Source organism: Chionomys nivalis, chromosome 8, assembly GCF_950005125.1.
Source record: "Chionomys nivalis chromosome 8, mChiNiv1.1, whole genome shotgun sequence".
NCBI classification, from domain to species: domain Eukaryota; kingdom Metazoa; phylum Chordata; class Mammalia; order Rodentia; family Cricetidae; genus Chionomys; species Chionomys nivalis.
The window spans coordinates 86,213,138-86,228,034 of record NC_080093.1 but is presented as its reverse complement, the minus strand read 5'-3'; the positions used below and the strand labels follow the sequence as shown (position 1 = coordinate 86,228,034).

Genomic DNA, 14,897 nt, shown 5'->3' with positions numbered 1-14,897 from the left:
GGAGAGTAGAGAGAGTAAGCAGGGAGGTAGAGTAGAGAGTGTAGGCAAGGAGGGCAGGGCGAGCAGGGAAGGTGGGCAGGGAGGACAGACAGGGAGGGCGGGCGGAGAGGGTAGGCAGGGAGGGAGGGCAAGCAGGCCCCAGCAACCTACCTTTGTCCTGCTCCGCAGCCTCACTCAATTCAGGAAGCTTGAACCCCACCAGGTTCTGGTTTCTCATCATGATATGTTCCTTGGTGAGAAGAGGAAGAAACACAATTCAGATGACGCCACCAGGCTAGATGCTCTTCTTGGTCCCCAGTGCCTCTGTACCCACTCAGCCTTATATGGGCGTCCAAGGACAGTGACCAGAGTGGGTGAATTGGCATGACAAGGTATGGTGAGGCCAGAGGGGCACAAGGTCCTCTCCCCGTCCATAAAAGGGCCTGAAATGCCACCATTGGGTTAAGAACTACCTCCCACATGACTTGCTTATTAAAGGAGCTCTGGGCCTCAGGGAAATGAGCTGCCCAGCCTGACTGTGTAGGGACTGTGTAGTCCTTAGGGACTAAGGACTTTGGGGACAGTAAGGTCCTGGATATGCATGCAACCGCTTCTGGGAGCAAGTCTAGAAGAACTCAGAGCTGGCAGCAGCGTCCTGCCCTGCTCTTCTGTTCACTCCTTCCTCAATGATCTTGTGGCCTGAGAGCCATTGCCTGGGGAACTGAGCAGGCAGACCTAGGTTGAGGGTGGACCCAAGAGGCCATTCTCGCTCTAAGCCAATTCCTGTCAGACTAGGGCCCTCTAGTGGGGTGCCTGAGTTTTCTCCTGGTCCCTGGTGCTAATGGTTTTCAGCCTCCCAGGTGACAGAAGCCTCTTGAGTGACTGGCCTCTGGGTAAAAGAGGAAGAAAGATGCCAGAAGAGAATACTCAGGCTCCAAACAGAACCGAGGCCATCCCCATGCTGATATACTCAGCAAGCCAGAGGTTCACATCAGCTGTCTTCACACTGGACAGCGTGAGGTGTGTGTGCTCAGCTGCCAGACCAGCAGTGGCATGAACTTCCAGGCTCTCTGCAACTTCCTTTGCTGAGTGAGTGTGACCTAAGGGGATGGGGAATTCTGGTAGTGGCTTACTCTCCCAGCATTTGAAATCCATGAAGGTGAATCTCAAGATGTCTGACCCTTCATTTCCACTTGCCTTCACAGATGTGGGATGTGGCCCAGGGTGGGTGACTCTGCCTGGACTTGTTCTAAGCTACCAGGTACCCTGAATTCTGGATTATAGGATGGGGGTTCTATGTGAATTGTTAATCTTCCTAAGTCTCGACCCCAAAACATCAGAGATGATCATGATTTTCTATTTATCTATCTATCTATCATATATACAAATATATATATGCATATATATACATATATATATATATATATATCTTTGACTTGCTTCAAAGCCACTATGTATGTGATCATGGCATTGAATTTCTGATCCTCTTGCCTCCACCTCTTTGGTTCTGGGATAATGGGCCTGAGCTACCACCACACGTGATTTAATGTGAGCCTGAGAACCCAGGGCTTTGTACGTGCTGGCGTGCACACGCTCTACCAACTGAGCCACTTCCTCAGCCTCACAGAAGCCGTCTGAACAGCACAGTGGCCAGTTAGGCTGTGTCCTTGCTAGCGTAGATATTCTCATTTGCGCCGGAGTGCTAAGACCCTCGCTTCCTTCCTCTCCCTCACTCCCTCAATAGAAGAGCCAGGGGACTTTGCCCTATTCCAGGCCCTAATCTATAGGATCCCAGTCCCTGACCTGGATTGACGTTGGCCTTCTGAGAGAGAAGGGACTGGATTGGGACTTGTTTATCCCTTTTACAATCTCCCCTCTGCCGCTCCATAACCACTCATTGTGCAGGAGGGCAGTCCCCTGGCTGACCACTGTCCCTAGCTTGATGACCAGTGGAAGTTGAGGACACCATGGACACTGGGAGAAATTCACCATGGAGGAGCAGTCCTGTGTCGACAATGTCATAGTAGTTCCTGGGTCTAAGGCCCTTGGTCAACAGGTACCAAGAAGGCAGGCTGAATACCATTACAAAAAGAAAGCCTGCTTATCCTGGTCTTGCCCAATTCTAGTCATGACCAGATACTCCATCAAAGGCTCTTGTCACCACTTCTAGTCAGAGGAGGAAGACAGCTCAGGATAAGGAGTCCATATGGCCAACCTCCCCTGAAGTGTGGCTAAGTGTGACCACTATGTCTTAGGCTGGCTTCTATCTATTAGCAGGAGCAAAAGGCACCCGAAGCTGCTGCTATGGAGATGTAACACTGATGGCACCGGCTTCTCAAGATCAAGAAGTTTGGGACTCCATGAAGTCAAAGCTGCCCTGTCCCAGAGTTCAGCATGAGTGCGAAAGTCTGTAGCTCATGGGGGACCTGGCATGGCCACACTGTGCAGCGGGGCAGGAACCCACCTCCCGAAGCTTGGTCAGTTTCTGCATGCGCACCGGCTGTACTTGTATCTGGAAGTCTTTGAGCCCAGGCGGCTTGGCTAACTTGGCTTTGCCTGGAAACCGCTTCTCTTCCTCTGACAGAGGCAGTTTGGCAAGTACCTTCTGCAGCAGGGGACCAGGTTCTTCAGGACTGCTGTCCCAAGAGACTCCCCGTATCAAAGGGGGGCGGGACACAGGGGGCCGCAGCTCAGCTTTGGGACCAGCCTTAAGCCCCACAGGCTCTCCTGCAGAGCCTTGTCCCTGCGGATGTGGGGAAACAGTTCCTCCTGAGCCTTGGACTGCACCTCGGGGCAGAGGGCCGCCTTCCCTGGCTGTCTTCTGGAGCTGCCTCCCGAGTTCTGTCTCAGCAGGGCCAGACTTGGGGCTGTTCAGGGCCATTTTCCCACTGATACTTGCTCCTGAAGCCTGAGCCATGGGCGTGGCCTCCGGATGCTGAAGAGGATCAAAGTTTTCCTTTTGCTCTACTCTAAGTTCTTTGGATTTCTCCAGTGTGGGAGAGCGAGGAGCCAGTCTGCCTTGAGACACTTTCCTCTGGTCATTCTGCTTCCGGTCGGCTAGCCCTTTGGAGACAATCTGCAAGAGACAAGGTAGAGTTGGGACCCTGGGGGCACGCTGAGGAGGACCCTGGGGGCAGGCTGAGGAGACTCAGAACCTGGACCAGAGGCCTATTTATGTATTTGTAGGCGAGTCCCAGCTTTCCTGCACCTTGAGCTGAGATGAACAGCTCATGTCTGACTGTGGCTGGATTTGGGGGTGCAGAATCACCCTTCTGGGGTGTGCGCCTTACCTCTTTCCCTCTCACACTTCCACCTCAGAAGACAGAGGCGCCTCCTGCTTGCCCAGCACCCATCCTCTACTCACACCCACGCCCCCACATCTGCAGGCTGCCCAGGGGCCAGCGTAGGCTTCTGAGACAACATTTCCCACATTCAGATCATTGCAGAGCAAGCAAAGCACAAACTCACAGGCTCTCCCAGGTGAGATGAGGAGATGTCGGCCTCATGCCCCTTTTGCTGAGAAAGAAAACACAGGTCAGCAGCAGTGGGAAGAGGCCTGCTCCCTCTTGAAGCTTAGCGGGATGTAAATGTCCCGTCCCCTCCCCGCCACCTCCCTCATTCGGGGCTTACAGAGAGTCCTAGGATGCTAGGAACAAGAGACCTACTGGTATAGAAGGAGCACAGGTGTGTCGTTACCTGTGGTGGTCCTCCCGGCAAAGGGGACTGCGGACCACTGCACGTGTCGAAACCTGCAACGGGCCAGCAAAGATAAGTGATGCCGGTCACCTAAGTTCCGTAGTTGTCACCTTAACATCAACCCCTGGCTCCCCCACCTGCCCCCCCCCAAAACCTCCTTGAGCCATCCATTGTAAGGCCTGGCAGCCAAAAACACTGTTATTGCTCACCTGCCATCATTGAATCACATAGAAATCAAATAAGGAAACTGAGTCACGGGGGACGACCTGAAGGTTTGATCACCAGGAAGCATCTGTGCATATAGGGTTCTGGGCTTGTCCTCCAGCACTGACAAGGGCAGGCTGCCCACATGGTACTCTGGTGCCTGAGGGTGTGGCTGGGCCCAACCCAGAAAGGAAGAGACCGAAACGCATACGAGGCTTGGAGATGTCGCTCAGTGGCAGAGCGTATGTGTGAGGACCCCAGGACCACAAGAACAAACCAAACGTAGAGTGGTCCAAACAAGAGGATTCAAAACAACCTGTGGTGGTGTGTCTCTGAAGAAAGAGCGCCCGTCATAGGCCCCTTCCTGTGACCTCAGCCCTGCCCTCACTCAGCCTGTCTCTTGCTGCCTGCCGTACTGTTTCCAGTCCTCAGAGCCTGTGCATCTTCCTCATTGCAGGGGGTGGGAGGTCAGCCTCACCTGGTGGTGTGGAGATGGTGAGCGAGCAGCTTCTGGAGGGCGCAGGAGAAGCTCCAGGGCTGAGGTTTGGGGAAACCGCTGTGGAAACAAACACCTGGCTGGCATTCGTGAAGGGCTAGGACTTCTGCCACCTAACAAATGATTCTCTCAGAGAAATTTCACCCCTGGGAACTCGGACTGCCTGGTCAGGGTCAGGGGCTGGTTCTGGATTGCCGTACAAGGCTCCTATTATAACCCAACTTTTGCTATGGCCAGCCTAGCTGAGGGGCCCTCAGGTAATTTCCAGTATGTGAGGTCACATCCCTTAGCCTGCTTGACCTGACCTCAGAGAACTTTCCAGAAACTGAGGACCTGGCATAGCTTGACAGTAAAAGCATGCAAGGTTGCACTTTCTGGATATCATTGGACCACTCTGATTTCAATGCTCTCCTTGTCCTCCAAGGCAGTTAGACTAGTCTAAAACCCATGTCATCTTTATGCACAGAAAGAGAGGGACCACAGCACAGCATAGCAAAGGGTCCCGGGAAAATCATCTCTCTAGCCCAGAAATTCCCTCAAAGTCTGTCTCTTTTCCAGAGTTGGAGATCAGGGCCCAGGTCAATCTTCTCAGCCCTTTGCTGGGGAGATGCCCACCACAGAACCAGGGTCTTCATAGAGAGGGTGGGACTATTAGACCAGACTCTGCTGTGCAGGGCCATGAAAGGGTCAATGCATATGGGAATCACACAGGGTTTCTCTGCATGAGTGCTAAGGACCTAGGCATTCATAAAGGAGAGTTGCTGAGACCAAATAAAAGCACTGGCATCATATGGAATGGCATTTGTCCACACATGGGGGAAGGCCTAAAAGCAAAACACAGGACAGTTCTGAAGTAGAGATGGTTAGGTGCTTTGGAAGCTGAGCGCAATGGCTTCTCGAGGGGGTCATCTCTGCAAGGCTTGGGCCTTCTAAAACCTGGAGGCAAAGGGGACAGGCCACCTGAAGCCCACCCTCTGGGAACGTGATCTTCCCCCTCCCTCCCCTCAGCCTGGCCTTAGAGGGGATCAGGGCAGCCACCTGTCCTGCTGCTGGTCCTGCCCTACCTGATGGGGAGTCTCCGGGGCTGCTCCTTGATTTCCTCCCGCGGCGGGCCAGGAATCGCTCACTCACCGACTTGGCTTCTTCCAGAAGCGCCAGGTTTTTCTTCTTGTCCTCCTCTGAGATGCTGATGTCCGGCAGCTGGTCATTTACCAGGTCAATGACGTGTCCCGTGGGGTCTATAGAAAGAGAATGGGCTCCAGTGAGAGTCACCTCTGCTGAGAGGCCCTGCAGCCTCAGAACTCAGCTATATACCCATGTCGGGGTGGAGGGCATGGGGACAGACAGTGACTTCCTCAGTAGGCCTGCCGCTGTCTTGAGGCTATCAGAAAGGTTCATGAAGTACACTTTGGTTCCCAGAGTTGTCCTAACTCTGCTCTAAAGGGGGCTCTGCCTTCACGCTCTGTTTCTTTACAAGCTAGTTAGTCACTATGTAGCTAGGGACGAAGCTCAGAGCTGTTGTCCCAAGCCCCAGCTGCAATCCCATGGTCACCTTTCTCCTGCTCACCCTTCCCCAAACTGCCCCTTCTCCAGAAGTGCCCTGGGTGCTGAGTGGGCAACACTATCTCCTTGCTGGGAGCTCAGGGATAATGGTCACTCCAGGCATCCCCTTTTCCTTCCTCGGTTTCCATGTCTAAGACCTGGTCCAGGAGTAGCATCTACCTGTAAGTGTCCCTGGAACCTGTCCCCATTTCTATTCCTTCTCATAAGCTCTTACTTGAACAATTACATCGGCACCCTGCAAAACCTCTGCCTTCAAGCCAGTCTCTTTGCCCCACTGTCTGTTGCCTACAGAGTGACCTTTCTAGCAGCCATGTCTGATCACGCTGTCCTCCTGCCTCATCCCATGGAAACTACTCAGAGTGCCCAGGGTCACATCTAAGCAGGTCACCAACTTTGCCGGCCCTACATCCTGCTTCCAAGACCTTGTCCCAACTCCAGCCCTTCTGTGGTTGGCTCCCAGTCTGTCTCCCCTGCCTCCATTCATGTCCCTTCCAGAAGCTCTTCATTTTCACTAGGGGAAGCCCTCTGAATCACCATCGCCAGCCATAACTCTGCCTCAAGAGCCAAGGCTGAGTGGGAGTGGGTCCCAAACCAGCCTTGGCCAGTCAAGCAATGCCATCCAGGCAGCCAGAGGGGTGGGCTAGCGATGACCACATGAGGCTCGTGAGAAGCAGTGTGGGAACCGAGAGGGAAGAAGGGCTTCACAGATGAATCTGAAGAATAGAGGTGCAGCCAGCCGTTTGTCCTCATGAGTGGAAAGTCTTCCCCGGAAGAAGACTCGCACATTGAAGAAGATGAGATGGTACAATAGCTAAGAAACAATCGAATACCTGGACCCCACAGTTCCTGGAGCCACAGACTCTGACGGAGGAGGAGGAGACGGTGGTGGAAGAGAAGGGGGAGGGGAGGGGAAGAGGATCGCACTGTCCTAGAACAAGCTACTATGTGTTGGGCTCCATAATTTGCCGTGGTTGTGACACATAAGCCAGGCACAGCATCTGGGCATTTGATTGCCACAGTGCTCTGTGGGACTCCTGCTTTATCCACACCTCTTCATCTACCTAGTGCGTCCATCTTTAAGGGAAAGCTCAGATATTGCTTTCCCTGGAATGACAGCACATCCCCCTTCCCCCGCTGGGAGAAGTGGGCCCCTTCCCCCGCTGGGAGAAGTGGGCCCCTTCCTACCTTCTCTTAGTTCTCCCATAAATGGGCCCTTATCAACACCAACTCACTTCCCGACCCCCTTAAACAGTGTAATCAACACTGAATACAAAGACCAAGTCTATGTGACCCCTATCCTTTAATGGTTCCATGAAGGTATGAAAACCCATTAGCAGGGATCAGCAGGGATCATAACCACCAGTCTTTCATGTGGGCACACTCCCACCTGGGCGTGTACCTGCCCAGTAGCACAGCCCCATGACTCTGCCCCTTGAGCCCACAGCTGAGCGTCACTTTTCTGTCTTTGCTGACTTCCTCATCTTCCTCTTTCATTCTGACACTGAAACTAGACATCATTGCAGCTGGACCCAGACGTGGAGAGGCCGATCTCCTCTACCTTTGGGCTTGGGGAGAGGGAACGGGGCCGAGTGTGACTAAGGAGCTCATGCTTGCTACCCGAACACATCCTCATAACGAACCAGCCCTTACCCACAGAAGTCAGCGGAGCCGTGGAGACCTTCAGATGTCGGTGGGAAAGCCTGCGGTGGGGGCTGGGAGCTCTGAAAGACAGGACGTGGTCATCCTGTTAGAATGTCTGCCCGGAGATGGACAAATGAGAGGCCTCTACAGTCTCTCACGGTCGTCTTATAGGCACAGGCCCTCTGACTGTCCCCTTGGGAGCATGTTAAATGGATGAATTCCCAGGCTGTATGCTAGTCTCTCACCTCAAAGCCCCTGGAGCCCCACTGACTCAGCAAATCTCTATGCCACTCTGCTGCCCACTCAAGGTACCCAAGCCCGCTCTCAAGAGATGAACTTTACTGCAGTATTTACTGTGTGAGAGGACCCAGTCTCTATGTAGAGCTGTCGTCGGTGGAAACCTCATGACACATGCATAGGGGCTGGTAGACACGCATGAGAAGATCAGAACACGGTTTCACTGCCCTGAAAACGTGAAGCTTTTTGTTGTTGCTTTGTTTTGTTTTTTGGATTTTCGAGACAGGGTTTCTCCGTAGCTTTTGGTTCCTGTTCTGGAACTAGCTCTTGTAGACCAGGCTGGCCTTGAACTCACAGAGATCCGCCTGCCTCTGCCTCCCGAGTGCTGGGATTAAAGGCGTGTGCCACCATTGCCTGGCTTTTGTTTTGTTTATTTTTGTTTTTTAGACAGGGTTTTGCTGTGTACCCTTGACTGGACACCAGGCTGGCCTCAAACTAACAGATATCCACCTGCCTCTGTTTCCTGAGTGCTGGGATTAAAGGTGTGCACCACTACTGCCCAGCTACATGAAACTCTTTTTAAAGATTTGCTTTTAATTCTCTCTGTGTGTGCATGTGTGTACAGATGCATGAGGAGGCCAAGGCATCAGATTCTCCTGGAACTGGAGTTACAAATAGTTGTGAGCCACTCAATTTGAATGGTGAGAACCAAACTCAGGTCCTCTGCAAGAACCATGTATGCTTTTGACTACTGAACCAATCCAGCCCCAAGAAGCTGTCTTAAATGACTTCTCAATTTTGTTCAGCTTTTCCACCCCCTCCCACACTGATTATGCATGTATATTCATTTCTTATATCCTCCTTGGTATCCACTCTGTTCTTTTGCTTCTGCCCTTAATTAATGGATGAAGAAGGTTTGACATGCATACTCTTGTGAAAATTACCCTCTTATGAGAATTATTCTCTGGCTAGTGTCTGTGGTGTGGCCCATAAAACCCAGTACTTTGGACTTGCTGGGCCAGCACCTTCCCACGGATCTGTATCCCTGTCCCTGAGAATTATCTTTTAAAATTATTAAAAGTGATACCTAGACAACTTTATTCCAGCTAGATCAATGCAGGGACCCATGATGAGGAACAATGACATCCCTGTGATGGTGACCCAGTGTTCCTTCCAACAGATTATCTTCCAAGGAGGACTTGTTTGTCCACAGCAGAAGTCTGTAGTCAAAGACCCACATCTTCCGGGTTTGTATAGGAATACCTGGGTTGACATTATGGGAATTTTCCATGCTGTGATGTCTTGTGCTTTTCTTAAAATCTCACAGGGCCAAATCCACGAGCCAGAACATCATTTTGGGAAAAAAAGATATTGGGGGAAAATCCTAAATTCTCTTTCCCCATTTTGAAAAGCTGTCTGCTAATACTTATTTTTATTTTTGAGACAAGGCTTCTTGTATCCCAGACTGGATCTGAACTCCCCATGTAGCAAAGGATGACCCTGCACTTCTGATTTCTTGCCTCCACCTGAGTGCTGGGGTTGCAGGAGTACCCTACCGTACCCTTTATGTGATCCTTGCAATCAAACCCAGGACTTCACACAACACAGCAAGAAGCTAGCTGCCAGTTGAGCTCCATCCCCAGTCCTCTTTGATAGTGTCTTTATCAGCAGAGTGATTCGGAGACGAAGAGAACGTTTCTAGAAACACACTCTCGATCCCTCCATCTTAGAAAGCATGGCCCATCTGCATGGGCGGTCACATACCTATTGAGCAGGTTTTTGTCGGTTTCTCCTTCAGGTGAACTGGCATCCCCCGTCAAGATGATTGTGGGAGGACTGTGAAATGGTCCTGCAGAGGGAGAGTCCTGGTGGTTTAGAGCAAAACACAAATGGAGTTAGGCCTGGGCTGGGGAGAGCATGCGGGGCCGTGGAACTGCAGCGTTTCCCAGTGTGACTCCCAAGGCCATGGCCACAGGTCACCAACTCGGTGTGCTGGTTTGTCTGTTTCAGTTCGTCGAGGAATAATTGAAAAATGGAAATTGCATATATTCAAGGTGTGATATTTTGATGTGGGGTACATTGATATAGCTACAGATAAGTAAATGAACATATGGACTGCCTCAGTTCTCTCTCTCTTTCTCCCCCCCCTCTCTCTTTCTCCCTCTCTCTCTCTCTCTCTCTCTCTCTTTCTCCCTCTATCTTTTTGACTCCCTCCCTCTTCCCTCTCTCCATCTCTCCCTCTTCTCTCTCCCTCCCTCCTATGTGGGGATGCATGCTGCCATGTGGTGCCAGGAATCAAACCCAGGTCCTCAGCCGGTGCTCTTAACTGTTGAGCCATCTCTCCAGCCCCTTGGTTTTGGCTTTCCTCGAAACTGAACAATAAGCACTCTCAGGTCCATATTTCTGCATAGGAACCGTGGTCAGAAAAATTAAATTCTAGCCTGGTCTGTTCCAATCATTCAAGCCTATGGACCCAAACACTTCTGTTATGGCCTCTGCAGTGGCTCAGCCTGCCCTGCCTTTCTGGTGTACATGATATTTAAGTCTGAAGTCTCCCTACTCTGATGTTCTTGTTCACAAGTGACTCTTGCCACAGGAAAGCTGATCAACACTCCTGTGCACAGGATTTTGTCTCAACTGAATATTCGAGCTCCAGAAATTGTCTTTTTGTGTCTGCCCTACTTACTTTCAGCCCATCTCATATGATTCTCCTGGTGAACAAATGATGTATGTTGGCTAAAATGAGAAGATGTAAAGTCAGTCCAAGAGTGCACAGCTGGCCATTGAAAATATTGCTTTGCCCCAGGGTCACACCAAACCCAGGTAGCATCCTTCCCACTGGGCCACACTGCTTCTCTGTTAGCGTCTCTTTATTGACACTTCCCCCTGGTTTCTGGTGTCCTTCGGACAATATTCTCTTAACTTTCTATGCTGCACACTTCATTGTGGGGATGTCTCTTCCTCCAAGAAACCCTAAATCCAGATGAGACAGAACATACAGCAAGAGGCACGGTGTTATTTTGTTTGTGACCTAACAAAGTTTTCCAGAAGATCAGAGTGTGGAACTAAGCCACTAGTTAGCCACAGAGGCCAGGTAGTGGTAGCATGCACCTTTAATCCCAGCACTTGGGAGAAAGAGGCAGACAGATCTCTGGGAATTCAAGACCGCCCTGGGCTACACAAGATTGAACCAGTCTAAAAAAGAAACAGAGCCAGATGGTGATGGTTCACACCTTTAATCCCAGTGTTTGAGAGTCACGTGCCTTTAATCCCAACACTAGAGAGATGGAGATAGGAAGGGATATGGCTGGGTGGAGAGAGGAATATAAGGCGGGAGGAGACAGGAGCTCAAGACATCAGTTTGAGGACTTGTTCAGACAGGATACCCCATTAGGTCTGAGGATCTCATAGAGTAAGAACTAGTGGCTGGCTACTCTGCTTCTCTTATCTTTCAGCATTTACCCTGATATCTGACTCCAGGTTTTTATTATTAAGACCAATTAGAAATCATGCTACAAAGAGAGAAGCAGGATGAGGCAGCACTGTGCCTAGGCTCTTGTCCCTCTTCCTCGTCTGAGGACTCAGCCTCCCCAGGGCTCTATCTCTCTTCTCCTCGGGGTCAGCCAACTTCTGTGGGGCTATGCCACCTCCAGCAAGCTCGCTTCAATCATAAGCAACAGGTCACATTTTGTTCCCCTCTAATAAATCTTATAGAAACATTTAAATGTTTATTTCACTCATAAATTCCCAAGAAGGCACAATAGTTTCCTATGTTCCTGAGCACAAGGATAAATATAGACCGTGTCATAGATGGGAATTTGAGTTTCAAGTCTTCAATATCACATGACTAGGTCTGGGCTAGGACACTTTAGGAACAGCTCCAGGTCTAGTCCAGGCAAGTGTGGGGAGTGTGATTTCTGTGGTGGCCTTGGGTGACAGTGGAACGAGGAGGAACCTACTGGGTCAGTGTGAACAGGGAAGAGGCTGGGTGGACCTGCAGTGGAATCCCAGCCGGGTGACCTCCGGGCAGATATTTCATTTCTCTGATCTTTATGTTTATAAACATCAAATGGAGCTAATACTCCCTAGACAGACTTTCAAAATAAACACAGATAAAGCAATAAGAATGATGGCAGAGGAGGGGTGGGAGGTCGGTGCACATTGTTTGACGATATCCACAGTCTCTCTGCTATAGCCCAGAAGGCAGGCAGGGACTCCCTTGGGAGGGGAATTTGTTCTCGCAAGACAAAATAAAAAGATTCTCAGGGGACTTACAAGAAAATGATGACTCCAGTGTCAAGTCCTAAGGCCATGGGAGAGAGGGGAAGGACTTCTGTGGGGCACATGGCTCCTCCATGCACCCCACGGAGAGCATTCTTTGCCCCATGATCCGGAAGGCTTGCTCCCCAGTGTATGCTCCCATGTGCCCAGGGCCCACTCTGATTCTGTCCGTCTCTGCCAGCGTCCGCTTAGGTCCCAGAAGTCGGATTTCCACAGCCATTGGAATTTCCTGCTCTCTTTAGCCTTACTTTCTCTCAGGCCATCACATTTCAAAAGTGTGGAGCAGTACACAATGGGTGTTGGCCATGCTTTGCAAAACATCACTCAGCCAGCCCCATCCATCCACCATCATCATCAGTCCTCCCTCCCTGATGCTATTCCTTCTTTCATGTCTTCCTCCCTTCAGTCTAACTATCCAATTACCCAACCTACCACATGTCCATCCATCCATCTATCCAGGCATCCACTCAATCATCCATCCATCCATCCATCCATCCATCCATCCATCCATCTATTCAGGCATCTATCCAATCATCCATCCATCCATCCATCCATCCATCCATCCATTTATCCAGGCATCCACCCAATCATCAATCCATTCATCCATCCATCTATTCAGGCATCTATCCAATCATCCATCCATCCATCCATTTATCCAGGCATCCACTCAATCATCCATCCATCCATCCATTCATCCATCCATCCATCCATCTATTCAGGCATCTATCCAATCATCCATCCATCCATCCATCCATCTATCCAGGCATCCACTCAATCATCCATCCATCCATCCATCCATCCATCTATTCAGGTATCTATCCAATCATCCATCCATCCATCCATCTATCCAGGCATTCACCCAATCATCCATCCATCCATCCATCCATCCATCCATCCATTCATCTACCCAGGCATTCACCCAATCATCCTTCCATGAATGCATCATCCATCTATCCATCCAACCATTCAGCCAACCAACCAATCTTCTCCCCTTCCTCCTTCCTTCCCTTCCTCCCTTCCTCCCTTCCTCCCTCCCATTTCTCCCCTACTTTCTTCTTCCCTAAGCTCCTACCATACTCTAGGTCTATGCTAAAGGTAAAGATAGATGTATGAAAGATGTGACCCCTGACCCCAGAATGCTCACATTCAGTTTAACAGGGGAAAGAGAAAGAGGACAAGCCACTCTTGCTCATAACAGGAACCAAGGATGAACCATTGTGATATGCATTCCTGACTGTAATCACCATTTCTGAAATACATTCTACTTTGATTGAAGCAATCCTACAGCTTATCTCATAGCTCATGTGCTGTGACAGTCTTCTTGATTCTTTTTCCCCACGCTTCCTCTCCATCTAACCACAGAAGATGAATCATCAGGACCCTCTGCCCACACCTGAGACCACTGAGGCTTAGTACAATGCCCTCACTGGCAAGAAGAGGCAAAGAAGGCAGGATCATGTACACAAGGAATCTTCAGTTTGACTCTACACTTAACTGTGACACACTATGTGACCGTTGACAAATACATAACATCTTAGGTCCAGTATCTTCATCTATACTAAGGTGGAGTGATAATATCTAACATGGATCAATGAATACCAGGTACCCAATAAATGTTACTAATACCTCCTACACCAGATCCTAATGCCTTATTGATAACTTCTGCAAAGATATTTCATTTTAGACCTAATTGAGACCATCTTAGAAGGATGTGATAACCTAAATGAATGCTGTGGTTCCAATATGAAATGTCCCACATAGGTTCATAGGTTGGAGTCTAGGAACCCAGTTGGTGGTGCTGTTTTGGTGGGTGCTTCAAACTTTAGGGGAGTGGAGCCTAACTGGAGGAAATTAGGTCAACTCACCAATGTCCTAGTGGAATATACCTTGTCCCCATCCTTTTCTTGTCAAGTTTCCTGCTTCCTGTCTGTCATGAGGTGAGTGGCCTGCTCCACCACCCTGCTATGATGTCCTGCCTTTCTGTGAGCCAGGAAAAAACAGGGACAAGGGATAATGGGCCGAAACCTCTAAAACCATGGAATGAAGATGAATAATTCCTAAGTTGGCCCAGGTATTTCAATGACAGCTATGGAAGTGAACAAAAGCTCTCAAGGAAGATGATGCAACATTCCAGATAGAGCAGCTGAGGACTTCCTTATGGTTCTGGAGGTGAGCGTGTGCTTGACTCACCTGGGTGTTCATGCCTGTAAACTAACAATACCTGCTTCCTGGCATTGGGAAGCCACCTTGTGGTGAGTACATACAACTGTGCTGGCTTGCAGGAAGATGAAATGAGGGTTCTCACTGGTAGGGGGTTGTTGAAGGACTTCCCTGCTATAGGGGGGTCCATCCAAGGTTACAAGGATTTTATATGCATCATTGATTTCATCTCCATCTCATTCCTGAAAGAAGATTGGTTGTTTAGGTCTTATAATAGTTAGTGTTGATTGTCAACTTGATGTAATTGAGAATCATTTGCAATCACTTGGAATGTGAAGCCCAGGTACTCTGCCAATCTGCTTACACCTATATGCCTGGGACCCAGAAGCATTCTCTGTCCCAGGCATACAGCTGTAAGAACTTTCTGGCTGCTTAGAGGGTGTTAATTGGTCATCTCTTACAAGAGGACAGACCAGTGTGATGGGCTGAGCCCTAACTGCCCGAGGGGAAAGACAGGATGAGTCTTGACTACATTGACACCAACAGAGAAAGAACTTCTGGTATGCTACGGTGGCACTTAGTAGGGTCTTCAGTTTGGATCCCAAGAAGAGGAGCCCAGAGGCTTTAAGAGCAGAGGTTC

The 14,897-nt window shown here is 50.0% G+C and overlaps 1 protein-coding gene across 3 annotated transcripts in view; it reads right to left on the bottom strand.

Moving 5' to 3' along the window:
- The window catches only part of Irag1 (inositol 1,4,5-triphosphate receptor associated 1), a 112,813-nt gene that overhangs the window by 50,508 nt on the left and 47,408 nt on the right, over window positions 1-14,897 (bottom strand). For all 3 annotated transcript variants that reach the window (XR_009057583.1, XM_057778581.1, XM_057778580.1), the window contains 8 exons: window positions 9,581-9,681; window positions 7,589-7,659; window positions 5,440-5,613; window positions 4,358-4,435; window positions 3,676-3,728; window positions 3,448-3,495; window positions 2,444-3,055; window positions 151-229 (listed from right to left, as the gene is read on the bottom strand). Coding sequence is in view for 2 of the 3 variants with exons in the window: in XM_057778581.1 (XP_057634564.1) it covers window positions 151-229; window positions 2,444-3,055; window positions 3,448-3,495; window positions 3,676-3,728; window positions 4,358-4,435; window positions 5,440-5,613; window positions 7,589-7,659; window positions 9,581-9,681 (1,216 nt within the window). In the remaining variant the exon portion in view is untranslated. The remainder of the gene's footprint in view (window positions 1-150; window positions 230-2,443; window positions 3,056-3,447; window positions 3,496-3,675; window positions 3,729-4,357; window positions 4,436-5,439; window positions 5,614-7,588; window positions 7,660-9,580; window positions 9,682-14,897) is intronic.